Here is a 26,795-nt window from a genome sequence, read left to right as displayed (position 1 = left end):
AAAATCAATACACAGAAGTATATATTTTTAAACCAGCATATTTAGTTAAAATAAAATCATGTTAGCAGGCAATATTAACTAGGGAAATTGTGTCACTTCTCTTGCGTTCATTGCACGCAGAGTCAGGGTATATGCAACAGTTTGGGCCGCCTGACTCGTTGCGAACTAATTTGCCATAATTTTACATAATTATGACATAACATTGAAGGTTGTGAAATGTAACAGCAATTTTTAGACTTAGAGTTGCCACCCGTTCGATAAAATATGGAACGGTTCCGTATTTCACTGAAAGAATAAACGTTTTGTTTTTTAAATGATAGTTTCCGGATTTGACCATATTAATGACCTAAGGCTCGTATTTCTGTGTGTTTATTATATTAGAATTAAGTCTGATTTGATATTTAATAGAGCAGTCTGACTGAGTGGTGGTAAGCAGCAGCAGGCTCGTAAGCATTCATTCAAACAGCACTTTTCTGCGTTTGCCAGCAGCTCGTCGCAATGCTTGAAGCACAACACTGTTTATGACTTCAAGCCTATCAACTCCCAAGATTAGGCTGGCAATACTACAGTGCCTATAAGAACATCCAATAGTCAAAGGTATATGAAATACAAATGGTATAGAGAGAAATAGTCTTATAAATTCCTATAAAAACTACAACCTAAAACCTCTTAACTGGGAATATTGAAGACGATGTTAAAAGGAACCACCAGCTTTCATATGTTCTGAGCAAGGAACTTAAATGTTAGCTTTTTACATGGCACATATCGCACTTTTACTTTCTTCTCCAACACTGTTTTGCATTATTTAAACCAAATTGAACGTTTCATAATTTTTGGAGACTAAATAGATTTTATTTATGTATTTATTAAGTTAAAATAAAAATGTTCATTCAGTATTGTTGTAATTGTCATTATTACAAATATATATACATAAAAATCAGACAATTAATCTGCTTTTTTTGGTCCTCCAATAATCGGTATCGGCAGTGAAAAAGCATAATCGGTCGACCTCTACATTCCACTACTTTCCCCAATACTACACATTCCTTTGTCTCATGCCCTTCTGCACATTTCTCACACCTTGGACCCTCCCTCTTACACACTGCTGCCACATGCCATAAGCTTGACACCTGTAACATCGTAATGTATTCGGGACATACGCTTGTATAGGATAACTTATATATCCTAACTTTACTTTGTCAGGCAAAGACTCAACTTCAAAACTCAAAAGAACAGACAATGACTCTTCTGTTTTCACTCTCGCCACCCTGTCTGCATCACATCAAACGACCAGCATCACATACACCATGAATCTTTCCCCTCAGCTGGTCAACTTTTATATTTAATGCTGCCCAAGTTATCACTCCTTTCATTGGTGCCCTTTTCTTGAGAACAAAACAATTCACTTTTCTTGCCCCCATTCGTTAGACCTTTTCTCCCCCTCTTTTCCCTCCATTCCTCCTCAGTTTTCCAAGGATACGTCTCCTTATGATAATACTGCTGACATCCATCTTCTTGCTTTCTCTAGGGACTCCTTGCCCCCCTTCCTTTTAATTACTATAATTGAAGGTTTCTTGATTCGACAAGTCATGATTGTTGGTAGCCTAATAGGCTAATATAGACCTTAGCACATTTGATGATCATAATTTGAATTGAAATGATTTGAAACACAATTGAAAATGTTGACAACAGGAAAAATGTTCATAGGAAATAGTAATCACAGCAAAAAGTGTAATAAATCCCTTCAAAATGAATATGCATGTTTTATCCTTTTTCGACCACATAGGGGCGATATAGGCTTAAGTCTCACTTCATTCATGAGCCAAGAGATAGATCCACAATAAATACTTTATTAGTATAATCAATATGGTTTCCAAAAGATGATTAAATATGTGCAGACAAACTTTAAGGCATCTCAGTAATCAAATATAATACCACTTCTTTTAAAGCAAATTAAGTTAAAAAAAAAATGAAAAAAAGACCTTTAGTGCCCAGTGATTGACAGCCGTGTAATGCCTCATGCACATCTCAAATATTGCTCACATACAAAAGGCCTTGTAAGCTATGGTGAATATTTTGTAGCATACAGTAATTATCTCACCAAAATCCGGTATTATTCTCTCGCATGCTTCACTGTCCAAAGGAACATATTAGGCCTATATGATTTAACATGGCTTTCCCTAACAGCAAGGTGCATAGCATTTTGGCAGTATGATCTATAGCTACCACAGTATACATTTTGTGGATTTAAACCAATATTCTTGCGATTATTAATTGGCTATACTGTACTCTAACCAGAATATCAAACTTTCCTTCATACCATTACCTTCCTTGTGCCCCATTGCCCCCGATCATGTATTCTAAGTATACAGTTGAAGTCGAAGGTTTACATACACTTAGGTTGGAGTAATTAAAACTCGTTTTTCAACCACTCCACAAATTTCTTGTTAACAAACTATAGTTTTGGCAAGTCCGTTAGGACATCTACTTTGTGCATGACACAAGTCATTATTCCAACAATTGTTTACAGACAGATTATTTCACTTATAATTCACTGTATAACAATTCCACTGGGTCAGAAGTTTACGTACACTAAGTTGACTGTGCCTTTAAACAGCTTGGAAAATTCCACTAAATTATGTCATGGCTTTAGAAGCTTCTGATAGGCTAATTGACATAATTTGAGTCAATTGGAGGTGTACCTGTGGATGTATTTCAAGTCCTACCTTCAAACTCAGTTCCTCTTTGCTTGACATCATGAGAAAATCAGAAGAAATCAGCCAAGACCTCAGAAAAAAATTGTAGACTTCCAGAAGTCTGGTTCATCCTTGGGAGCAATTTCCAAATGCCTGAAGGTACCACGTTCATCTGTACCATCAAGAATAAACACCATGGAACCACGCAGCCGTCATACCGCTCAGTAAGGAGACGTGTTCGGTCTCATAGAGAGGAATGTACTTTGGTGCGAAAAGTGAAAATCAATCCCAGAACAGCAGCAAAGGACCTTGTGAAGATGTTGGAGGAAACAGGTACAAAAGTATCTATATCCACAGTAAAACGAGTCCTATATTGACATTACCTGAAAGGCCGCTCAGCAAGGAAGAAGCCACTGCTCCAAAACCACCATAAAAATGCCAGACTACGGTTTGCAACTGCACATGGGGAGAAAGATCGTACTTTTTGGATTAATGCCCTCTGGTCTGATGAAACAAAAATAGAAGTGTTTGGCCATAATGACCATCGTTATGTTTGGAGGAAAAAGGGGGAGGCTTGCAAGCCGACGAACACCATCCCAACCGTGAAGCACGGGGTGGCAGCATCATGTTGTGGGGGTGCTTTGCTGCAGGAGGGACTGGTGCACTTCACAAAATAGATGGCATCATGAGGTAGGAAAATTATGTGGATACATTGAAGCAACATCTCAAGACATCAGTAAGGAAGTTAAAGCTTGGTCGCAAATGAGTCTTCCAAATGGACAATGACCCCAAGCATACTTCCAAAGTTGTGGCAAAATGGCTTAAGGACAACAAAGGCAAGGTATTGGAGTGGCCATCACAAAGCCCCGACCTCAATCCTATAGAAAATTTGTTGGCAGAACTGAAAAGGCGTGTGCGAGCAAGGAGGCCTAAAAACCTGACTCAGTTACACCAGCTCTGTCAGGAGGAATGTGACAAAATTCACCCAACATTGTGGGAAGCTTGTGGAAGGCTACCCAAAATGTTTTACCCAAGTTAACAAATGTAAAGGCAACGCTACCAAATACTAATTGAGTGTATGTAAACTTCTGACCCACTGGGAATTGTGATGAAAGAAATAAAAGCTGAAATAAATCATTCTCTCTACTATTATTCTGACATTTCACATTCTTAAAATAAAGTGGTGATCCTAACTGACCTAAAACAGGGAACTTTTACTAGGATTAAATGTCAGGAATTGTGAAAAACTGTGTTTAAATATATTTGGCTAAGGTGTATGTAAACTTTCGACTTCAACTGTACATCATCTATCCTAGCACTGGTTCAAGGCTTTACGTGCGGCTTGCTGACACAGAGCCTTCCTACAACCTACACAGCCTTGATGTAGGAAAGCTCAGCATCAGCAAGCCCTGGACCTGAGCTAAGTGTAACCTTAAAGTGTAACCTTACAATCCCAGAAATCGTAAAATACACCAACCTCCGATCTCTCTGTCCTTAGCCTTCAGTCAACATTTGCTTGGTATTGTTCTGTAGATGTTATCTATGTATTCCAAACAGGCCCATCTAAAAGCATGCTTTCATCAAAGCCTGTAGTGCAACGAATACCTCTCACATTCAACACAATCCACTCTTAGATGTATAGATACAAAGTAAACCACTAGATGATGCTGTTAAAAATTCATGACTGAACATTTGTACGCCATTAATATTGGGCAAAATGCACCAATAATGTCCAGGTGGGCTGGAGAGTGTATGGAGTGGACTGATTGTCCCCTCTGGCTGTCACTTAAACCAGCAATGTCTCTTTGCTGTGGTGCCTTCTTGTTTTCAGAGCTTGCTTTTACCTCAGTCCGCTCAGAGATATAAGTGCCCACATAGCGACACTCAGAAAGCAACAGGCATCCATTAGAAGTCCAGGAGGAGATGTCCTTCATTTACATTTTCTATACCTCCCCATTAATTTGAAGCTAGTGACAGTCCTTAGCTTTCCTATGGTTATCCCACTGCTCCATGTTCCCCGTTACCCCATTCATGCTCAGCACTCTGCTCACTCTTAATTCTATATATGGGACAAGTGCAATGAGTATAGCATTCGCTTTAACAGCAGTCCACCATACTGGCTCAAAACGCTCTCCTTCAGAGGTACTGGAATAGGACTCTGGTGGATGCAGAGCAGCATCATGCTGCTGCCACTCCAGTGTGTTCTGTCCACTTCACGTTAAGCCCATTTCATCCCCACCCTTCATCCCTCCAGCCATGTGGTGCTCCTGTCCTGTTAGCCGAGGGGGTGTTTGGGGGAAGGGAGCAGCTGTAGCGTAGGGGGTGACACATCTGGGTCGCACCTCGATCCCAAGAGGGGGCGGTAGCTAACCCAAGAGGGGGGGCGGGAGGGTTCAGGAGATCTCAGTACAGCAGTGTCTGTCCCAGGCTTGGAGATCTCCCCCCTCCGCACACACCAACAAGTAGGACTCACTTCTCTCCTGTGGCCAGCGCATCTGAGAGAGAGGGAGAAAGAGGAGGAGAGGGAAGGGAGGGAGGGGGAAAGGAAGATAGAGAAGGAGAGCGAGGGAAAGGAGAAGGAGGGATGGGAGCATGAAGGGGGAGAGATGGGAGACAGAGAGAGAGAGAGAATAAAGGGGGAGAGGTGTAGAAAGAAAGGTGGAGCCATTGTGGGAAGGAGGGGGAGAGAGAGCAACAGTGCAAAGAGGGAGAGATGCAGTCGTACAGTAATTTTTTCATCAATTATATGGGTGTGTCAAACGGCACCCTATTCTCTATATAATGCACTACATTAGACCAGACCCCTATTGTCCCTGGTCAAAAGTGCACTAAATAGGGAATAGGGTATAATTTGGGACGAAGGAATCAATTCCAGTCCCCATGTTTTAAATCTCCTACCCTGTGAAACAGCAGCAGGTGGCGGTGGAGAGGGATCACCAGTGGGTAGTGACAGGCAGGGGGCGATTTCTTCCCCTGAAACACACTCACAGTCACGAACTGAACAGGATTGCAGGCCAGGGTACAGATGCAGTCTTTTTTTTGTGCGAGTCACAGCACAGCACAGCACAGCTTGCCGCACTCGCCTGGGTCAAAATCCGTGAGAGAAAGGCAGACACAAAATCATTTCATTGGCCCTGGGGATGACGAGGACTCGTTATTTCAAATTAATGCAGTCAATTATATTTCACCAGGCGAGTGTGGCATGCTGTGCTGTGACGTGCCCAAAAAAGACTGCACCTGTAATGCTTTATTTGGATAGTACAGTCATCCACTAACTCTCGCCCTACCCCTAACACTAGTTGTAGATCAGCAAGGCGTATAGACCAGCAAGTTGTATACCATCTATAGAGGACTATCCAAATAAAGTGGGACCCATTGCAGGAGCAGAAATATGGGTTGGGTGTGAGTGGGGTAAGAGCTTGTTATGCTTTATTTACACTACCTCTATATCCACATGGAAATGTACACACATTCTCTTTATATACCCCAAATAAGGCCAATGTTAGTTGCTAAAACAAGATGTTTCCAAATGACCAAGCAGACAGCCAAATAGGTTGTTTGTTTGCCCTCAGAAAGCCTTTGATCATCTCAGAAAGAGAGAGAGAGAGAAAGAGAGTAAGTCTTACATCGTCCAGACAGTGTGCAGGCAGAGAAAGAGACGACGGGCAGACACGCAGTTCTGTGATTGGAGAAGAGAGAGGTACATTAGAACAGCCCAAGGCTGGGTTTCCTAAAAGCATCGTAGCACTAAGATCATCTTAATTCCATTGAAACTAAAGGGACGAACGATGATCTTAGTCCTACAATGCTTTTGGGAAACCCAGCCCAAGAGAGCAGGGGCCTGTTCAGGAGGGTGAAAAGTTACAGGAATGTTCAGATAGAAATATATTGTGTTGAACAGATATGGTTGTCTGTCACCCAGAATTGGGGATCAGCTCTATCGTGTCAGCCCAGCTAGCACATAATGTTCTGAGAACCATACTGTATGTTTCTTAGTGCTTGGTGAGAGCGTGGTTTTCCTATGGTTATTTTGCAGATAACCTTCCCACAACATTCTGGGAATGGTGCAGGATACCCAGCTAGCACATAACGTTCTGAGAACCATATGTTTCTTAGGTGGGAATTTCTGTACATCAGCATAACAATTTCTACAGGTTTCCTCATGGTTCTATTTAAAGTCATGTTCTCAGAACATCAGGAAAACTTTCCATAAAAATTACAAGAAAACATTAGTAACATTCAAAGAAAATTCTAAGAATGTTATTTAAAAACATATACATTCTGCTCTCAGCATCAACAAAACTAAATCCTCTATCTTGTATGCTCAGGTGTTGGCCACATTTGATCTTGATGAGCGCTTGTTTCCTTTGAAATGGGTCTGTTTGAATAGACTAAAATGAACATCTTTGTATAAGTACAAAAAACATGGCATGCCAGCTCCATCCTGGTGGTGCAGTGGACTAATTCCATGGATAGAGAACAGATAAAAATACATGTTTGCATGATTAATGCCTTAGGACACATGGAAATGAATTTGCTATCTGTACTTGGAGTTCAAAACAGTGTTATTAAAAGTCTTATTGAAACATGTTCTCAGAATATTATTTAATTACCTTGAAATAACGTATCATTTCCGTTCTCAGAACGTTAATGAAATCTTTCAGGGAAAGTAGTAAAACGTTCTCAGAACCTCCCTGCAACCCAAAAATGAAAATTCCCACAACCGGTCAAATTGTTAATTTCCGTTCTCAGAATGCTTTCAAAACATTCAGTTTTACCAGTCAGGAAACATATGACTTCGTTCCCAGAACCAATGGGAAACCAAAAACTTAAGTTTACACAACTTCCAAGGAGCCAAATAGCTGGGAGTTCTATTCCTCATGACATTTCTATCTGCAGCATTCCTCAATGTTTGCCTACTGAACGTGGCCCAGGACTGAGTAGCTGCACTTTTGCAGGAAACTGTTTTGGGTGGGTGCACTGCTGACGAGGCAGCTGTGAAAGTCACAACAACAACAAAAAACAAAACAATTTCAGCAGGAGTGATTGCGTGAGTGAATGGGTGTGTGGAAGTGAGAGAGAGAAAGAGAGAATGTGATGAAAATTGAGTGATTGGAAAGGGCGTGAGGCTTTGCCAGTATTTCTTGGCAACTTTTTAAAAGTACAGTACGTAGATATGTTTATTATTTCATTAACAATGTTGTTTCCCCTTTAAACAAGCTAGCCGGTCCTGTTTATCTGCTTGTCAACAGCGCCTGTCCTTTGGTGCATTCTGGGAGTTGGAGTCCTCTAAGGGACTGACTGCATCCAGCCCTCCATCCACACATCCATCCATTAGAAACCTACCCCGAAGGAGACCCCCTAACACTGCATCTTTAAAAGGCTCATTACGCTGTATTGATTTATAGCGAGGGAGGGCCAACGGCTGCATACCAGGCCTATTCTTAGAGGGGATATTTATTGTTCTGTTCTGGCCAAGGGCTCCAACATAAGCAGATGCTGCTTGGTGCTCCTGCTATGAAACACTATTTGTTCACAGTATGTGGCTCATATGGTCTGGAAATCCTACGATATCACATCTGTGTTGTTAGACACTGTTGCCTGTGAAGAGATGCTATAGCGCTTATAGATGTCTATAGGATGAGGTAATGCTGCTACACAATTCCAGGGTTGTGTTCATAAGGCATCAAATCTATGAAAACGGATTGAAAAAGGGAGGGACTAGCTGGATTTTTCCAATAAGAAAAACTAATTTTAACTTTACATTGCAAAACAGTTTTAAACGTTTTCAGTTGTGTACCTTTATGAACACGACACAACCTTCAGGTCAAAAGTTTAAATGGATGGGAAAGAAACCCAAGGAAGGATGATAGAACAGGAAATGATTCAGGTATGAGGGGTTTTGAAGAGGAGATGAGGAGGGATGAGTGATGGGTTCCTTGCCTGTCTCCTTGGGGGACTTCAGGCCCTGGATCTCCCCCCTCAGTCTCTCCATCTCCTTCTCCAGCTCTCCATTCCTCTTCTCTGCCTCTTGCAGCCGCCTACGTAGATGATTGGATAAGGTCAGCTTTGAATACAAGGGCTCTGGTATTGGCTATGAATACTCACCTACGTAGATGATTGGATAAGGTCAGCTTTGAATACAAGGGCTCTGGTATTGGCTATGAATTTTGTTGCCTTACAACCTGGAATTGAAATTGATTTTTTGGGGGGGTTTGTACAATTTCATTTACACAACATGCCTACCACTTTGAATATGCTAAATATTTTTTATTGTGAAACAAACAAGAAATAAGACGAAAAAAACAGAACTTGAGCGTTCATAACTATTCACCCCCCTCCCCCAAGTCAATACTTTGTAGAGCCACCTTTTGCAGCAATTACAGTTGCAAGTCTCTTCAAGGCAAAACTGCTCCAGCTCCTTCAAGTTTGATGGGTTCCGCTGGTGTACAGCAATCTTTAAGTCATACCACAGATTCTTAATTGGATTGAGGTCTGGGCTTTGACTAGGCCATTCCAATACATTTAAATGTGTCCCCTTAAACCACTCAAGTGTTGCTTTAGCAGTATGCTTAGGGTCATTGTGCAGCTGGAAGGTGAACCTCCATCCCAGTCTTAAATCTCTGGAAGACTGAAACAGGTTTTCCTCAAGAATTTCCTTGTATTTAGTGCCATCCATCATTCCTTCAATTCTGACCAGCTTCCCAGTCCCTGCCGATGAAAAACATCCCCACACCATGATGCTGCCACCACCATGCTTCACTCTGGGGATGGTGTTCTCGGGGTGATGAGAGGTATTAGGCTTTTTTTCTTTAAGCAATGGCTTTTTTCTGGTCACTTCTGTAAAGCTCAGCTCTGTGGAGTGTGCGGCTTAAAGTGGTCCTATGGACAGATACTCCGATCTCAGCTGTGGCGCTTTACAGCTCTTTCAGGGTTATCTTTGGTCTCTTTGTTGCCTCTCTGATTAATGCCCTCCTTGCCTGGTCCGTGAGTTTTGGTGGGCTGCCCTCTCTTGGCAGGTTTGTTGTGGTGCCATATTCTTCCCATTTTTTAATAATGTATTTAAACATGCTCTGTGGGATTTTAAAAGTTTCTGATATTTTTTTATAACCCAACCCTAATCTGCACTTCTCCACAACTTTGTCACTGAGGTGTTTGGAGAGCTTCGTGGGCTTCATGGTGCCGCTTGCTTGGTGGTGCCCCTTGCTTAGTGGTGTTGCAGACTCTGGGGCCTTTCAGAACAGGTGTTTATATACTAAGATCATGTGACACTTAGATTGCGCACAGGTGGACATTATTTAACTAATTATGTGACTTCTGAAGGTAATTGGTTGCACCAGATCTTATTTAGGGGATTTGTAGCAAAGGGGGGAAAAAATCGGCACGCACCACAATTCCATTTTTAATTTTAGAGAATTTTTTGAAACAAGTAATTTTTTTCATTTCGCTTCACCAGTTTGAACTATGTCCATTACATGAAATCCAAATAAAAATCAATTTAAATTACAGGTTGTAATGCAACAAAATAATAAAAACCTTTGCAAAGCTACCCATTTGTCTGCTGAGTCTGTGAAGTATGAAATGAAAAGGTGAGGGCGACTCATTTTTAGCAGTATAGCAATACTGAAATAAAAGCATAGGCCCCATATCTACCTGTGTGCGCCTAACAATGTTTGTACTTCTGCCATGTTGTGCTGCTGCCATGTTATGTTGTTGTCTTAGGTCTCTCTTTATGTATTGTTGTGGTGTCTCTCTTGTCGTGATGTGTGTTTTGTCTTAGTTTTTTATTTTTTGCCTCTTGGTAGGCCGTCACTGTAAATAAAATGTGTTCTTAATTGACTTGCCTGGTTAAATAAAGGTTAATAAAAGGTTTAAAAAAATGTATCTGTCTGTCTCACTCAGGAGTGAACTAACCTGTGCAGATCCTCATCAAGTACTGAATTCTGGTTGTTCTCCTCCTCTTCCTCCTCTGTTGTGGTGTGAGTCGACTCTGCAGTACTCTGCTCCAAGGCTAGGGGGAGCTCAAGCAGGGCAGGCAGGTTGTCAGGCGTGGTCAGGACATCTCGGAGCTGCCACATCTGACTCTGAAAGCCCACAGCACCCCTCTCAGTGTTAGACATACACCGCCTGATAAAGGTTAACATTGTGTAGTCCTCAGCATCAGTGGAGGCTGCTGAGGGGAGAACACAGGTTATGCTGAGCACAGTTGTTTGGGGAGGACGGGCTCATAATCATGGCTGAAACAGAGCTAATAGAATGACATCAAACCATGTGTTGGCATCAAACCATGGCATCAAACCATACCATTCCACCTATTCCGCTCCAGCCATTACCACGAGCCCATCCTCCCCAATTAAGGTGCCACCAACCACCTGTGCTCAGCATAACCTAATCTAGCAGCCGTTAGTATTTATTGCATGCCTAACTTTGACGTATGCCACAAAACTCATTCAAGATGCTGCTAGCTCAGGAAGAGCTAAGCATTTTTGTCACAGCTTAGTGACACACGAGATGAGGAAAGCACTTAGCATTCCTGCATAAATAAATGGACATGTATGTGTAACAGGGTGGGAGTCCCAACCTACAGCTAACTAGCTAGTGGTTCCACATCGGTTACCCGACTACTCAAATTGTCCTTAGTAGCCAATCTAGCAGTTAGCATTCTAGTCTTGATTGTAAAAACGTAACTCATGTCATGACGTTGCCCTCTTTGGGTTTTCTATGTACCATCCCCCTACCTCCCCCTACTCAGGCCCTGTGAGAGAGGTCGTAAATTCCTAAGAAAATGTCCTCATGGCCCTCATGGTCCTCATGGCCACAGTATACAGAGAGAGTGGGCTTCATAGAAAGAACCCAGGAATTCTTCCACCTCACCGGATTGGAGAACCAAACGACATTTATGTTCTGGAGAAGGTATAAAAGATCGGTGAAGAATCCAGCTACGAACTGGTCCGTTTGGTACAATTTTGTGAAACTCATGAGAGACAATACGGCCACATTACCATGGCTCTGTTTATATCATAGCCTCAGTTGTGAGACTTACATCTAATGGTTGTATAAAATTAATGAATAAGGATAAAGCTATTTGGAATATGTTGGGATGCTTGTAAGATGTTAATGTGAGAGAATTGTATTTTCTGTTTAAAGTTTTACCAAGTCATCGGCACGCCCCCATGAACAGACGAGACCTGGCGTCATGAGACAGCCTTTTTCTGTCATTCCGAATAAAACCCCCACCCAGGGTTTCTATCACCAGACCAGCTTACCTCGAGAAGAGAGGGCCAAGGTTTGACCATGCATTCCTCGTTCTGAACTTTAACCATACTACGTGGTTAAACTCTTAGACTATTGAAACCGACAGAATAATAACAAGTCTTTGATATTAATTACTAGTCTGCAGCTAGGAATTCGGTATCATTGAATGCGAAGACCGATGAAACAGCCGTCCTATAACGACATTAATGAATGTCACTTTGAAATATCCATTCTAACCGAGAGAGAGAGAGAGAACGCGAGGACAAAACTCTCCAACAGAACGGAACTTTTCAACAAAGATCCCGACGACACACTGAGCGTAAATATATATATTGATTGCAATTGTTCCCTAATGAGTGAGCGTTCATGTGCAAAGGATTAGCATTTCAATTGTTAATATTTATCAACTCTGTAGTGCCTTCTCAGCTGACCCACACTCCCCTTTTGTCTAACAAGCCGCCATGCCGGTTTAGCCCACTAGGGCACATTCTCCTATCATTTCCTTGTCACCACATCTGTTTGATTATGCATTTCTGTGAATTATTTAGTTTAGTAAATAAATGATTTTAAGACAATTGATGTATGGATGACTCATAGTGAAGACTGGGTTCGTGCAGATGACCAACAATTTACGACGTTTGGAATGAGACTGGCGAGGTAAATAACACATCATTAATCAGAAGACTCAGATCAGATAGTATGATATCTGAAAGTTATATTAGGAAAATTATAACTTTGTAATCTGAATATTTTCCTTGGTGCCCCGACCTCCTAGTTAATTACAGTTACACGATTAATCAGTTTAATCACGTAATAATAATTACAGAGAGTTATTTGATAAACATGTCTTCCGTTTTAATGATGCCAAAGACACGACACTCAGCTAGTTGTTAGTGTAGATAGTCAACCTACGAGCTTATCCTGGAAATCGAAGCTTGGCAACCCACGGTGTCGCTGGTGGTCAATCTCCATCATGATGTCACGACTGCGATCCAAGGCACCTGTCTGTCTGTAAGAGATATAAAAAAAACAGAACAAAAGACAAAGAAAACATTACAACTGTGTTGATATAGTTTTGTATGATACCCCATTCATTTGGGGTACTTTGATACTGAGACAGTATATGATATGAATGTGACCTTGTAGCTGTGTAGGAGTAGCCAACGAAAGCCAGGTGAACTCCGATAGGGGCCTTGTCCATAACATCACTCAGTGTTTCCTGTAGGACACAAGACAGCATTACAAATAGAGTGCATTATATGTTATCTGCTATATTTGCTTTTCAGGCTTGCTTCTGGAGCCATGTAATATTCTATGGAGTCCCTTAAGGCTCTGTATTAGACTCCTTTACATTTAAATGGATTGTATATAGATTGTAGATTGTATAATGGCTTTTCGGATTAATACCATTTCACTGAGGCAGTCATCCAACACATCAAAGTTGGAGGTGTCAGTGGCATTGGAGACTTCAGGTTGGAAGGGTGCTGGAAGTTCATGCAGGGAGCCCCAGTCTAGTCCACAGAAGAAGGGGTGGGCCCTGAAGTCCCCAGAACCCCTGGCCCCCATACGATCCTCCCTCTCGCAGATCAGCCCCATGATGAGGGAGCGGGCCTCATCTGAAACCTCGGGGCCAGACGGGGGGATCTCAAAGTGCTCCTGGGGGGACATAGTGGTTGGTTCCTCTTAGTTCTTCAGAGTTCTTTAGGTTTGAGCTCAATATATACCTCTTTGCACTCCTTGCAGATGTATAAGAAAATGGTCTCAAAGATCACTATGGCCCAATCCCAAATTGACCACTAAACCCTTTGCCCTATGCACTTGCAGAGATCTGATTGGTTTTGACAGGTGTAAGCAATATTATAATAGCTCTAGGAAGCTATGTGGAAGTTGCTTGCACTAATTGAATTCTCTAATATCTCCACAAGTGTAGGGTTAGGGGTTGATTTGGGATTGTACCCTAGTCCCTATTGAATATTAGTTCTTGTTCGACATCCTTCCCTCTTCGTATTTCCTATGACTTTTTGCACCGATATCTATAGAAACATATGGAAAATGTTCTGATGACCCTCAACATGTTCTCTTGATCAATCTGTAAGATTAGTTTCTGTATAAAGTCACCATCGTACCTGGAAGTTCATGATCTTGGCATAGGTCTCAGAGATGGAGTCTGCGTAGAAGGGTGTGGTCCCCTGCAGCATCTCGTAGGCACAGACCCCCAGGGCCCACCAGTCACACTCAGGGCCATAGCCTCCCCCTCCCTCCACCGCACGCAGGATCTCTGGGGACAGGTAGTCGGGTGTGCCCACCGCCAGGGAAGAGTGCACCTGCAAATACACAGACACATGTCAAGGCACACAAATGCATTTACAAAAGTTAGAATTCTATCCTCAGGATGCAACATGTTCACATTATAAAAAAGAGAAACCTGCCCTCACTGAAAGTAGTATTTAGATGTCTAATTGTAGCAGCAGAGGTCACACAATAACTCACAGAGGAGTACACCTTCGTGTGACCGAGGTGGTTTGGTGAATAAGTATAACCATGCCTGAGACCTAAAGACTTCCGTTAGCTCCCTGAGCCTTGGCTTTAGCTCCAAGGGCTTACACAGCCTTGTGACTCACAGTAGACCCAGATTCGATACCCACTCTTACTTTTGCACAACAGTATTGTGGAGCGAATTCTGAGTATTTTGTGGCCCTTTGGGGCCTCTCACCATGCCATCCTCCTGGACCCTCAGACAGGAACCAAAGTCCCCCAGCCTGACGTGGCCCTCCGCCGTCAGCATGATGTTGTCAGGTTTGATGTCCCTGCAAAGGGGAGAGTGAAGGATGCAAATCTGACTATGCACATTCACAGGTCTGAACATTATTCTTATTGTTCCCAGGTCATCTATATGAGATTTCATAGCTAACGTTCCCATGGTTCTTGGAACCCTAGACTCAGAACTTGCGGAGCATGGACCAAAATGAAACCATTAGATGACGTAGACAGTCCACACTCAAAAGAGACTTCTCAAGTTCTGTTATGCTTATTTATTCATGCATTCCAGAGTCAACAAACATTCTTTGAACCTCTCTTGTAGGTCCTCCAAAGTAAGGAACAATGTTCCCCGTTTTCTGAGAACATTTCTTCCAGAAAAATTACTGTTTTCAGAACATTACGGCGGTATTCTAGGAACACCACAAATTGTTTGCTGGAGGTTGTCATGTTGCCAGGTGTCTCTGACCAACTAACCTGTGCACATAGCCCATCCTGTGGATGGAGTCGATCGCCATGACCATCTCAGCCAAGTAGAACTGGGCCATGTCCTCAGGGATACGGTCACCAAACTTACTGAGCAGGGTCAACAGATCACCACCCACGTAGTAGTCCATCACCAGGTACTGAGAGAGAGAGAGTGAGAGCGAGAGTGAGCGAGAGAATGAGCGAGAGAGAGAGATAGAGAGATGTGAAGAAGAAAAAATTAAGAGAAAGAGAGATTAAATTATTTTCCCTTGGTGAATTTCAAGGGAAAGAAACTGAGGAAAGTGACTGAATCACACCAGGTAGACTGCAGTCAGATGTGAAGGCTGAAATGACCCTGATGTTTGCGATTTGTCACTAATACCCACCAGGTAATTGTCGTCCTGGAAGGCATAGTGCAGCTCTGTGATCCACCGTCGATCACCCTTCAGCAGAACCTCTCTCTCCTCCTGGTAACAAGCTGTCTACAGGACAGAAACACAAAGATGCAACACAGAGAGACAGATGGCCTCACATCCCAGCTTGGTTCCTTGGAAGTTGTGGGAACATACGTTTTTGGTTTCCCGTTGGTTCTGGGAATGAAGCCATAAGTTTCTTGACATGTAAAACGGAACGTTCTGAGAACGGTAGTGACATTTTCGCCTGTTCTGGCTACGTTCCTTTTTGGGTTGCAGGGAGATTCTGAGAACATTTTACTACGGTTTCCTGAAAGTTTTTCTGGGAGGCTTTATTAATGTTCTGAGAACAGAAATTATAGCTTATTTGAAGGTAATTAACCCTCTATAGCATGATTTTTTATTTTGGGGGGGAAAAAATACTTCACCCGATTTTTGGGGGGGGAGCTTGGGGGTCCCTGATAATATATCTATCATAAAATTTGTCGTCCATCCCCCCCCCACCCCACACCCCCGAACCAGACATTGGTTTGTTGCCTCAGGGCTGGAATAAGGAAAACAAGCGATATATGAATTAGAACAAAAGTTTTATTTTGACAATCATCCACCACAAATAGTTCCAACCAATCACAATTAGAAGCTTTAAAGTCAAAACATCAAACAATCAAATAAACAAACTACTACTAATTACAACTAACACCTCATGTATAAATGTTTCTCACATTTCATATAAACCAACATCCAAATGACTGTGTGTGTGTGTGTGTGTGTGTGTGTGTGTGTGTGTGTGTGTGGAGGGGTTAGCCTATATGTGCGAGTGTGTGTGTGTGTGTTTCAGTGTGTCTGAACGTGTGTTTGTGTGGGTTATTGTTTGAATTCTGTGTGGAACCTCAGGAAGCAGTTGCTGGTGGATGTGAAACAGAGGTGGACCTCACATTTCTGGCACTTGGCTTTTGGTGTACCTGTGCACCCTGGTACCTTGCATCTCCCCTTCTTTTCAGCCATAATCATCCAGTGGGCTGTAGCATCCAGGCGCACATCAGGGACTGGAATTGGAGCAGGGGGTCCTTTCCACTTCTTCTCCTCATACTCACCAGCAATAGTGGAACTGGGACGACCTTTCTTGCACTCCAGACTCTTTCGACTTTTGCATAGGCCTTCAGTGATGTATGACTTGAACGTATACAGCTTCATTTGTTCCTTCTTTCTCATGCCAGTGCCTTCACAATCTCTTCAGTAGAGCAGCCAGGTTGTCACGATGATCATATCCAGGAAGTGGAAAACCAGCTGGTGATACCACTTCTTTGATCTGATTTTGTTCCGATACAGTGCACTCAGTGAGTCAAGCAGATCCACCCCACCCATATTCTTGTTGTATTCTTACACCACAGCACGGCATCGGACTTTGGTGATCATCTTTCGCTTGCAATCCCACCTGTCAACCTCAGGGATTTTTTTGATGGCCTCCCATCTATTCAGTATCATGGTGTCAGCTACTTGGGACACTTGGCAGGCTTTGTTCCAAAACATACGGGTGCCTGGTAAACCAAACAATGACATGTACACCACAATACCCAGCAACTGCTCCAATTCTTTTGTAGTGAGGTTAAGGGGCTTGTTGCATTACATTGTATTGCATATAAATTTGACTGCCCTACAATAACTTCCAGAATGTCTTCAGAGAAAAACTACTTGAGGTACTGGAGGGGGGACATGATATCATCAGATCTTGACAGCAGGCCCTGCCATTCTGGGTAAGCATTGTGGGGTGTTCTCCACCGGGGTAGGCGTGGAACATCAACCTCTCATACATCTTCATCCTCAGACTCAGTCTCATTGTCAACAGACAGGCATTCTCCTTTAAAAAAGAAAGCAGGAAGCACACATTTGAATGTGTCATATACCCTTCTTCATCCACTGACGCACACACACGCGCACACACACACACACACGCACCCATTACTTTGCTGACTGACCCCTAACTGACCCCTGACCTCCTAACTGTCTTTCAAACCTGATTCTGGGATCCACTCTTCCTCACTCTCCTCAAGCTCATGGTCCTCACTGTCAGAGGGAATGACCCTAACTGCTCGATGACGTTCCTTCCGCCCATAAAATGTTCTTGTGTCCATTTCCTGTAAGTATCAGTAGGTAGTAAAGTAAAAACATTGACTATGGTCATAATTATGCATCCGAGCACATCTCCACACTTTAGCATGATATTGCCCGAACAAAAGTGGTCTAACTGCACAATGTTGCCCTGAGGCAACGAACCAAAAAACACTGTTTTAGTATATAAATAAAAACAAAATAAGTCTTTAAACAATCAAACATACTTCTTTACATACTCATGCATATATTTTTTTATATAAAGTTATTTCAATTTAAACGTGGTTTTATCTTACCAATTGGTGGCAATGTGTCCCATGCGGCTTTGCTTCCTGAAAGGACTGCTCCTCCCCCAGACAAAAGGCCACATATATAAAAAACATGTCTTGTCAAAAAGGGGGTGCTGTGAGGTCTAAAAAGGTAGTTTGTTACCATGCCATAGAGGGTTAAATAACATTCTGAGAACAATAAGATTTTTAATAACACTGTTTGCATTAACTGTTTTGAACTCCGGCCATATATAGCAAATTCATTTCCATGTGTCCTAAGGCAGTGTTTCCCAACCCTGGTCCTCGAGCACCCTCAGCAGTACACTGTTTTTTGTAGCCCTTGACAAACACACCTCAGGGAACAATTTGAGAACAGTACTTTAAATAGAACCATAAGGAAACCTGTAGGAAACGTTACGCTAAAGTACTGAAATTCCCACAGAAAAAAGTTGTTTCTTAATGTTCTCTGAACTATTTCAGAACATTCCCAATGTCAAACCAGTTGGAGAACGTTCCTAGCACATTACTAAAAATGTAATCAAATGTAACCATGTTTGAACTTTTAGGAAATGTTCTGTTAAAGTAATGAAACACCAAGAAAGTAACGTTATTTTAATGTCCTTAAATTTGCTGAGAATTTTCCAAAGCCAAGCAACTATCCTGCACCATTTCTAGAAAGTTGTGGGAAGGTTGTATTGCAAAATAACCATAGGACAACATTCTCAGAATGTTATGTGCTAGCTGGGATGTTGTTTTACAGTAGATGCAAGAAGCAACAAAGTTGGTTCTAATACAAAATGTATCCGTTGTTATGTGAATAGTAAAACCCACTAAGGACAGACGTTATTTTAATGTCTAGTTTCAAATTACGTTTGATTGAGTTGTCAATGAACGTGAATTCAACATGAAAACAAGAAACATTTTAACCATGTCATTATATTTAGCTTAAAAATAATAAAATATTGTTACATACACCAGATAAGTGCAGTGAAAAGTGTTGTTTTACAGGGTCGACCATAGCTTAAAATTTCTTTATGTTGATTTTTGCAAATCCAATCAGTTTTCCATGTTGATTCAATGTCATCACACTTATTTTTTTGTAGTTGAAACAGCGTCGATTCAACCAGTTTGTGCCCAGTGGGAAGGTTCATGTGTGTGTGTGTGTTTACCTCTCCTCGCTTCAGCATGTCCCACTTATTCATAATCTTCAGCGCGTACACTTGCTGTGTGCTACGCATCCTCGCCACAGCCACCTATAAATACAGCAACACACACGTTACCACGGAGATAAGATTCAATTCTCCAAAGTGCACCTTGACTTTTGCCGGCGTCCTCTCACCTCACTGAAGGTCCCTCGACCAATCACCTTCAAGATGTGGAAGTCATCCCTCTTGATGCGTGTCTTCTTCACCTGCCTCACCAGGGGCTCCGCTGTGATTGGAGGAGAGAGGCTGTTGATTTCACGAGAAAAGACATGGAAAGCGGGTGTTTGAAAATAAATGAATTCTAACTAGGGTCAACTTTTGTATGGAGAATATATTTTATACACTCACGTCCTCCAAAAGCAGGCCTGACAAGCCTGGAGTAAGGACTAGAGCTAGACACTGTGTCATAAGCGTCAATGAAAGGGGACCAAAGCGCAGCGGGTAAAGTGCTCATCTTCTTTTATTATTTAATAAAGTGAACACTTAAACAAAAAATAACAAACCGACAATCAACAGTTTCGTAAGGCACATAGGCTATACCGAAAACAACCACCCACAAACCCGAAGGAAAAAACAGGCTGCGTAAGTATGGCTTCCAATCAGAGACAATGAAAGACACCTGCCTCTGATTGGAAACCATACTCGGCCACACATAGAAAATTAACATAGAGAAAGAAAACTAGAACATATCACCTGGAAACAAACAAACCCCAAAACACACAGAAACAACACCCCCCTGCCACGCCCTGACCATACTACAATGACAAATGACCCCTTTACTGATCAGGACGTGACAGTACCCCCCCCAAAGGTGCAGACCCCGACTGCACGTCAAAACAAAAAAAAACACAAAACCAACCCCAAACCTAAAGGGAGGGAAGGGAGGGTGGCCACCATCAACGACGGTTCCTGTGCTACACCCCCCCTTCGCCAGTCCTCCCACTACGGAGGTGGCTCTGGCTCTGGGTGTAGCTCCCGTTCAGCAGACTCTGGGCTGAGAGGTGTCGCTGGAGGCCCCAGGCTGAGAGGCGTCGCTGGAGGCCCCGGGCTGAGAGGCATCTCTGGAGGCCCCGGGCTGAGAGGCGTCGCTGGAGGCCCTGGGCTGAGAGGCGTCGCTGGAGGCCCCGGGCTGAGGGGCGTCGCTGGAGGCTCCTGACTGGGGAGCGTCGCTGGAGGCCCCTGACTGGGTAGCGTCGCTGGAGGCTCCAGGCAGAGGAGCGTCGCTGGAGGCTCCGGGCTGAGGAGCGTCGCTGGAGGCTCCGGGCTGAGGAGCGTCGCTGGAGGCTCCTGACTGGGGAGTGTCGCTGGAGGCTCCTGACTGGGGAGCGTTGCTGGAGGCTCCGGGCTGAGAAGCGTCGCTGGAAGGAGAGTACGCGGAGCAGGCACAGGACGTACTGGGCCTTGGAGGTGCACTGGAGGTCTGGTGCTCAGGGCTGGCACAACCCGTCCTGGCCCGATGCTGACTATAGCCCGGCAAGGGCGGAGCGCTGGCAAAGGACTAACTGGGCTGTGCTGGGGAATGCGGGGCATCGTACATGGAGCAGGCGTAGGATATCCTGGGCCCAGGATTCTCACTGGAGGTCTGACACTTACAGCTAGCACAACCCGTCCTGGCTCAATGCTCACTCTAGCCCGGCAAGGGCAAAGCGCTGGCACAGGACGAACTGGGCTCTGCTGGGGAATGCAGGGTATCGTGCGTGGAGCAGGTGTAGGATATCCTGTGCCGAGGAGCCGCACTGGAGGCCAGATACGCTGAGCTGGCGCACTTTTTCCTGGCTGCCGGCTAGCTGTCGGCTAGCTGTCGCACGACAACGTTGAGGAGCCTGTATCGACTGCTCTGGGCTCTGAGTGCGTATGGGTGACATAGTGCGCATTCCTCCATACTGCCTAGCTCCTCCCTCTGTGCGTCTGCTCCGTCGTGTGCTTTCTACCAGTCCCTTTCTCCGGAATCCAGCGTCGTCATCCGCTCTTTACTCTTCGACCGGCTCTGGTTTCCTCCATGGTTCCCTCCGAAATGCCCGGGAAGTTAGGTCAGGGTTCCATGACTCGAGATGCCTCCTCTCCTGCTCCTTACCCCGCTGCTTGGTCTTCTTTTGGTGGGTGGTTCTGTCATAAGCGTCAATGAAAACGGACCAAAGCGCAGCGGGTAAAGTGCTCATCTTCTTTTATTATTTAATAAAGTGAACACTTAAACAAAAAATAACAAACCGACAATCAACAGTTTCGTAAGGCACATAGGCTATACCGAAAACAACCACCCACAAACCCGAAGGAAAAAACAGGCTGCCTAAGTATGGCTTCCAATCAGAGACAACAAAAGACACCTGCCTCTGATTGGAAACCATACTCGGCCACACATAGAAAATGAACATAGAAAACTAGAACATATCCCCTGGAAACAAACAAACCCCAAAACACACAGAAACAACACCCCCCTGCCACGCCCTGACCATACTACAATGACAAATGACCCCTTTACTGATCAGGACGTGACACTGTGCTTGTTTATGTAGATGGCCCTCATCACACACACACACACACACACACACACACATACACATACACATCACACACACACACACACACACACACACACACACACACACACACACACACACACACACACACACACACACACACACACACACACACACACACACACACACACACTGTTAACAAGAAGACCTCCGGGCATCCTGGCAAAAGCCGTCTGTTTCCTTTTACCTTTCAAACAAACACTTCCAATTGTCATGGGTCACCAGCCTCCCATGAAATACAACCCAGAAACAGCCAAAACACACGCATGTGTATTTTTGTGTGTGGTTGGAGAGAATGTGGATCAGATTGTAGAGCATGAAATTTGCAATGCCAGAATTGTGGGTTCGATTCCTGCTAAACCACCATGTATGCTCATATGACAGTAACAAGCAGCCAGTTCCCCTTTAAGACACTGGTGTTCTGAAATAGTCTAAGAGTGTGTCTAAGAATAGCTGCCACCGTTTAATACTTTTTTAAGGCAAGTTTTCCAGCCCCTTGGTTTTCTTTTTTTCTCCACTCCCCTCTCCTGTGGGGAGGAATGCGAGCGAGACCAAGGCAACAGTATAAACTCTTTTAGTGGGGGGGGGAGAGAGAGAGAGAGAGAGAGAGAGAGAGAGAGAGAGAGAGGGAGAGAGGAGCTTCCAGACCCACTCAGCCTTTCAGGCATCTTGTAGAAACAGACAAATATTTTGGCTTCCTTGATTGTGTCCCAAATGGCTCCCTATTCCCTATATAGTGCCCATAGAGCTTTAGTCAATTGTAGTGCACTATGTAAGGAATAGGGTTCCATTTGGGATGCAGAAATAAAATTCCTTTATAGACTTTTAGAATGGAGCGATGTACTTGTGCACAGCGGCTGTTGTGACTGGCATGTGACTGTAGATTTGGGGAATCTGTCCAGGATTTTCATCAGGACCAATACAAACAACGTGGACAGCCAATATTGAGGCTGTACAAAACCATCTCTTTAGCTCATAGCAATGATTTGGAACACCCTAGAACAGTGGATCCCAATACTTTGCATGCTGTGACCCATCTAAAAACGTTTTCATTGGACCCTCAACACATTTCTTGCGACCCTCCAGATGAATAAGGCAATTTCTGCAACCCAGCCATCAGATCTGGGCTCAAATCCTTTAAGCATTTGCTTTAGCCAGCCTAGAGTACGGGATTGGCGTTGTTTGCACATTTGGGACAATTGTATTGGTTCCATTGTGCCAGGCAAGCTTAATCAATAACAGTGTAGGAACCCACCAGCCTCTATCTACATGTCAGAGAATGACTCCGGGGTGAAGTTTCACTTGGACACTGATCTTGCGTCAGTTTAGCATTTTCCTCACTAATGGTTAAGGTTAGGATTGTGGGAGGGTAAGCTGATCCTAGATCTGTACCTAGGGGTGTCAGAGAATGTGTCCCTGTCAGCAGGACATGCTTGGTTGATGAGAGATGATGATTGTGAAGCCACAGGAGAGGATATGGGGTCAGATATCACCATTCTTCCTTTCCACCCATCCTGCCCAGCTGTATCCCCCTACACACTCACACACACACACACACACACACACACACACACACACACACACACACACACACACACACACACACACACACACACACACACACACACACACACACACACTGGTTGACAGAAAACAGGGCCTGATGGAAAGTATGGTGGGGGGGGGAGGGGCGCTGAGAGTCTTTCCTCTCCTCTGCTTGCCCGCCTGTGTTGTTTACCCTAGTCCTTTAATGATGGAACAGTGCCAACCAGCCCAACCAGCACACAGCCTCATAAATGGACATGTCTTTCCTCCAGGGAGATGGAAAGAGACAGAGAGAGGACAAGAGAGAGAGAGAGACAGGGGGGGGGTCATGCCTGTTGCTATTTTTTTGTTGAACTTTTTTATGGAGGTAAACATTTTCAAGAAGTTGAACGATACAAGTAGAGGAACTGACTTGTCAAGGTTGGGTCACATCAGGTTACCCTCTAGTCAAGGTTGGGTCACATCAGGTAAACCCTCTAGTCAAGGTTGGGTCACATCAGGTAAACCCTCTAGTCAAGGTTGGGTCACATCAGGTTACCCTCTAGTCAAGGTTGGGTCACATCAGGTAAACCCTCTAGTCAAGGTTGGGTCACATCAGGTTACCCTCTAGTCAAGGTTGGGTCACATCAGGTAAACCCTCTAGTCAAGGTTGGGTCACATCAGGTAAACCCTCTAGTCAAGGTTGGGTCACATCAGGTAAACCCTCTAGTCAAGGTTGGGTCACATCAGGTTAACCCTCTAGTCAAGGTTGGGTCACATCAGGTAAACCCTCTAGTCAAGGTTGGGTCACATCAGGTAAACCCTCTAGTCAAGGTTGGGTCACATCAGGTTAACCCTCTAGTCAAGGTTGGGTCACATCAGGTAAACCCTCTAGTCAAGGTTGGGTCACATCAGGTTAACCCTCTAGTCAAGGTTGGGTCACATCAGGTTAACCCTCTAGTCAAGGTTGGGTCACATCAGGTAAACCCTCTAGTCAAGGTTGGGTCACATCAGGTAAACCCTGTAGTCAAGGTTGGGTCACATCAGGTAAACCCTCTAGTCAAGGTTGGGTCACATCAGGTAAACCCTCTAGTCAAGGTTGGGTCACATCAGGTTAACCCTCTAGTCAAGGTTGGGTCACATCAGGTAAACCCTCTAGTCAAGGTTGGGTCACATCAGGTTACCCTCTAGTCAAGGTTGGGTCACATCAGGTTAACCCTCTAGTCAAGGTTGGGTCACATCAGGTTAACCCTCTAGTCAAGGTTGGGTCACATCAGGTAAACCCTGTAGTCAAGGTTGGGTCACATCAGGTAAACCCTCTAGTCAAGGTTGGGTCACATCAGGTTACCCTCTAGTCAAGGTTGGGTCACATCAGGTAAACCCTCTAGTCAAGGTTGGGTCACATCAGGTAAACCCTGTAGTCAAGGTTGGGTCACATCAGGTAAACCCTCTAGTCAAGGTTGGGTCACATCAGGTAAACCCTCTAGTCAAGGTTGGGTCACATCAGGTTAACCCTCTAGTCAAGGTTGGGTCACATCAGGTAAACCCTCTAGTCAAGGTTGGGTCACATCAGGTTAACCCTCTAGTCAAGGTTGGGTCACATCAGGTAAACCCTCTAGTCAAGGTTGGGTCACATCAGGTAAACCCTCTAGTCAAGGTTGGGTCACATCAGGTAAACCCTCTAGTCAAGGTTGGGTCACATCAGGTAAACCCTCTAGTCAAGGTTGGGTCACATCAGGTTACCCTCTAGTCAAGGTTGGGTCACATCAGGTTACCCTCTAGTCAAGGTTGGGTCACATCAGGTTACCCTCTAGTCAAGGTTGGGTCACATCAGGTAAACCCTCTAGTCAAGGTTGGGTCACATCAGGTAAACCCTCTAGTCAAGGTTGGGTCACATCAGGTAAACCCTCTAGTCAAGGTTGGGTCACATCAGGTAAACCCTCTAGTCAAGGTTGGGTCACATCAGGTTACCCTCTAGTCAAGGTTGGGTCACATCAGGTAAACCCTCTAGTCAAGGTTGGGTCACATCAGGTTACCCTCTAGTCAAGGTTGGGTCACATCAGGTTACCCTCTAGTCAAGGTTGGGTCACATCAGGTAAACCCTCTAGTCAAGGTTGGGTCACATCAGGTTAACCCTCTAGTCAAGGTTGGGTCACATCAGGTAACCCTCTAGTCAAGGTTGGGTCACATCAGGTAAACCCTCTAGTCAAGGTTGGGTCACATCAGGTTAACCCTCTAGTCAAGGTTGGGTCACATCAGGTTAACCCTCTAGTCAAGGTTGGGTCACATCAGGTTAACCCTCTAGTCATGGTTGGGTCACATCAGGTTACCCTCTAGTCAAGGTTGGGTCACATCAGGTAAACCCTCTAGTCAAGGTTGGGTCACATCAGGTTAACCCTCTAGTCAAGGTTGGGTCACATCAGGTAAACCCTCTAGTCAAGGTTGGGTCACATCAGGTTACCCTCTAGTCAAGGTTGGGTCACATCAGGTAAACCCTCTAGTCAAGGTTGGGTCACATCAGGTTACCCTCTAGTCAAGGTTGGGTCACATCAGGTAAACCCTCTAGTCAAGGTTGGGTCACATCAGGTAAACCCTCTAGTCAAGGTTGGGTCACATCAGGTAAACCCTCTAGTCAAGGTTGGGTCACATCAGGTTAACCCTCTAGTCAAGGTTGGGTCACATCAGGTTACCCTCTAGTCAAGGTTGGGTCACATCAGGTTAACCCTCTAGTCATGGTTGGGTCACATCAGGTTACCCTCTAGTCAAGGTTGGGTCACATCAGGTAAACCCTCTAGTCAAGGTTGGGTCACATCAGGTAAACCCTCTAGTCAAGGTTGGGTCACATCAGGTTAACCCTCTAGAATCTGGAGTGACAGATGGGTAAGTTAGGTGACTTTTTTACAGCATCCACACAGCATCATTTTACTTTTGCAGAATCGGTGCACCCCCTCCTCTATTTGGCATCTTATAACACAGATCCGGATTTTTAGGGAGATGGTATAATAATGCAGAATATTCATGCAAAATACCAATATCATACAGAGGATAAGGAACTATCCCAGGTTGAACACTCATAGCTCCTCTGTAGCTGCTGACACATGATCATTCCATGATATCCCACTGGGCACAAACGTCAGTTCAATGTCTATTTTTGATTTACATTTGTTTGAGTTGTCAACTAACGTGAATTCAACGTGAAATCAACCAAAAATGTCACAATGACATTGGATTTAGGTAAAGATTTGGGTGAAAATAATATCAAATTCCAATACGTGGATGACTTTTTGCAAATACAATCAGTTTCCACGTTGATTCAACGTCATCACAAATATATATTTTTTAAATAACGTCAAAACAACGTTGATTCAACCAGTTTTTTCCCCCAGTGCGTAATACATTTGTGGACAACCATGGCTTTGCATCTTCAATGCGGGAGAAATGATGTTATGTGTTTTCCCTCTCGTTACATGCGGTCTATACACTGAAAGGTCAAAATAAGAAATTAGACTCTAATAAGACATAAAACCCAGACTTAGACACACATCGCTCTAGTCCTACGTAC

At 44.0% G+C, this 26,795-nt stretch overlaps 1 protein-coding gene across 3 annotated transcripts in view; it reads right to left on the bottom strand.

The window, feature by feature from the left end:
• Positions 1-3,781: 3,781 nt before the first annotated feature.
• LOC106603794 (myotonin-protein kinase) overlaps positions 3,782-26,795 on the bottom strand; it is a 28,135-nt gene continuing 5,121 nt past the window's right edge. Inside the window, exons 2-15 of one of the 3 annotated variants that reach the window (XM_014197909.2) lie at positions 19,307-19,418; positions 19,137-19,220; positions 15,563-15,658; positions 15,186-15,334; positions 14,665-14,758; positions 14,078-14,275; positions 13,359-13,607; positions 13,091-13,170; positions 12,864-12,960; positions 10,611-10,780; positions 8,640-8,737; positions 6,323-6,375; positions 5,595-5,669; positions 3,782-5,191 (exon numbers count right to left, since the gene is read on the bottom strand). In XM_014197909.2, coding sequence (XP_014053384.1) covers positions 5,090-5,191; positions 5,595-5,669; positions 6,323-6,375; positions 8,640-8,737; positions 10,611-10,780; positions 12,864-12,960; positions 13,091-13,170; positions 13,359-13,607; positions 14,078-14,275; positions 14,665-14,758; positions 15,186-15,334; positions 15,563-15,658; positions 19,137-19,220; positions 19,307-19,418 — 1,657 coding nt within the window. In that variant the 3' untranslated portion in view covers positions 3,782-5,089. Of the gene's footprint in view, positions 5,192-5,594; positions 5,780-6,322; positions 6,376-8,639; positions 8,738-10,610; positions 10,781-12,863; positions 12,961-13,090; positions 13,171-13,358; positions 13,608-14,077; positions 14,276-14,664; positions 14,759-15,185; positions 15,335-15,562; positions 15,659-19,136; positions 19,221-19,306; positions 19,419-26,795 lie in introns of all 3 variants that reach the window. The other 2 variants (XM_014197905.2, XR_001328503.2) reach the window with 2 other exon arrangements.

The sequence above is a fragment of the Salmo salar genome, chromosome ssa04 (genome assembly GCF_905237065.1).
Source record: "Salmo salar chromosome ssa04, Ssal_v3.1, whole genome shotgun sequence".
NCBI lineage: Eukaryota > Metazoa > Chordata > Actinopteri > Salmoniformes > Salmonidae > Salmo > Salmo salar.
This window is presented reverse-complemented; position numbering and strand designations above follow the sequence as displayed.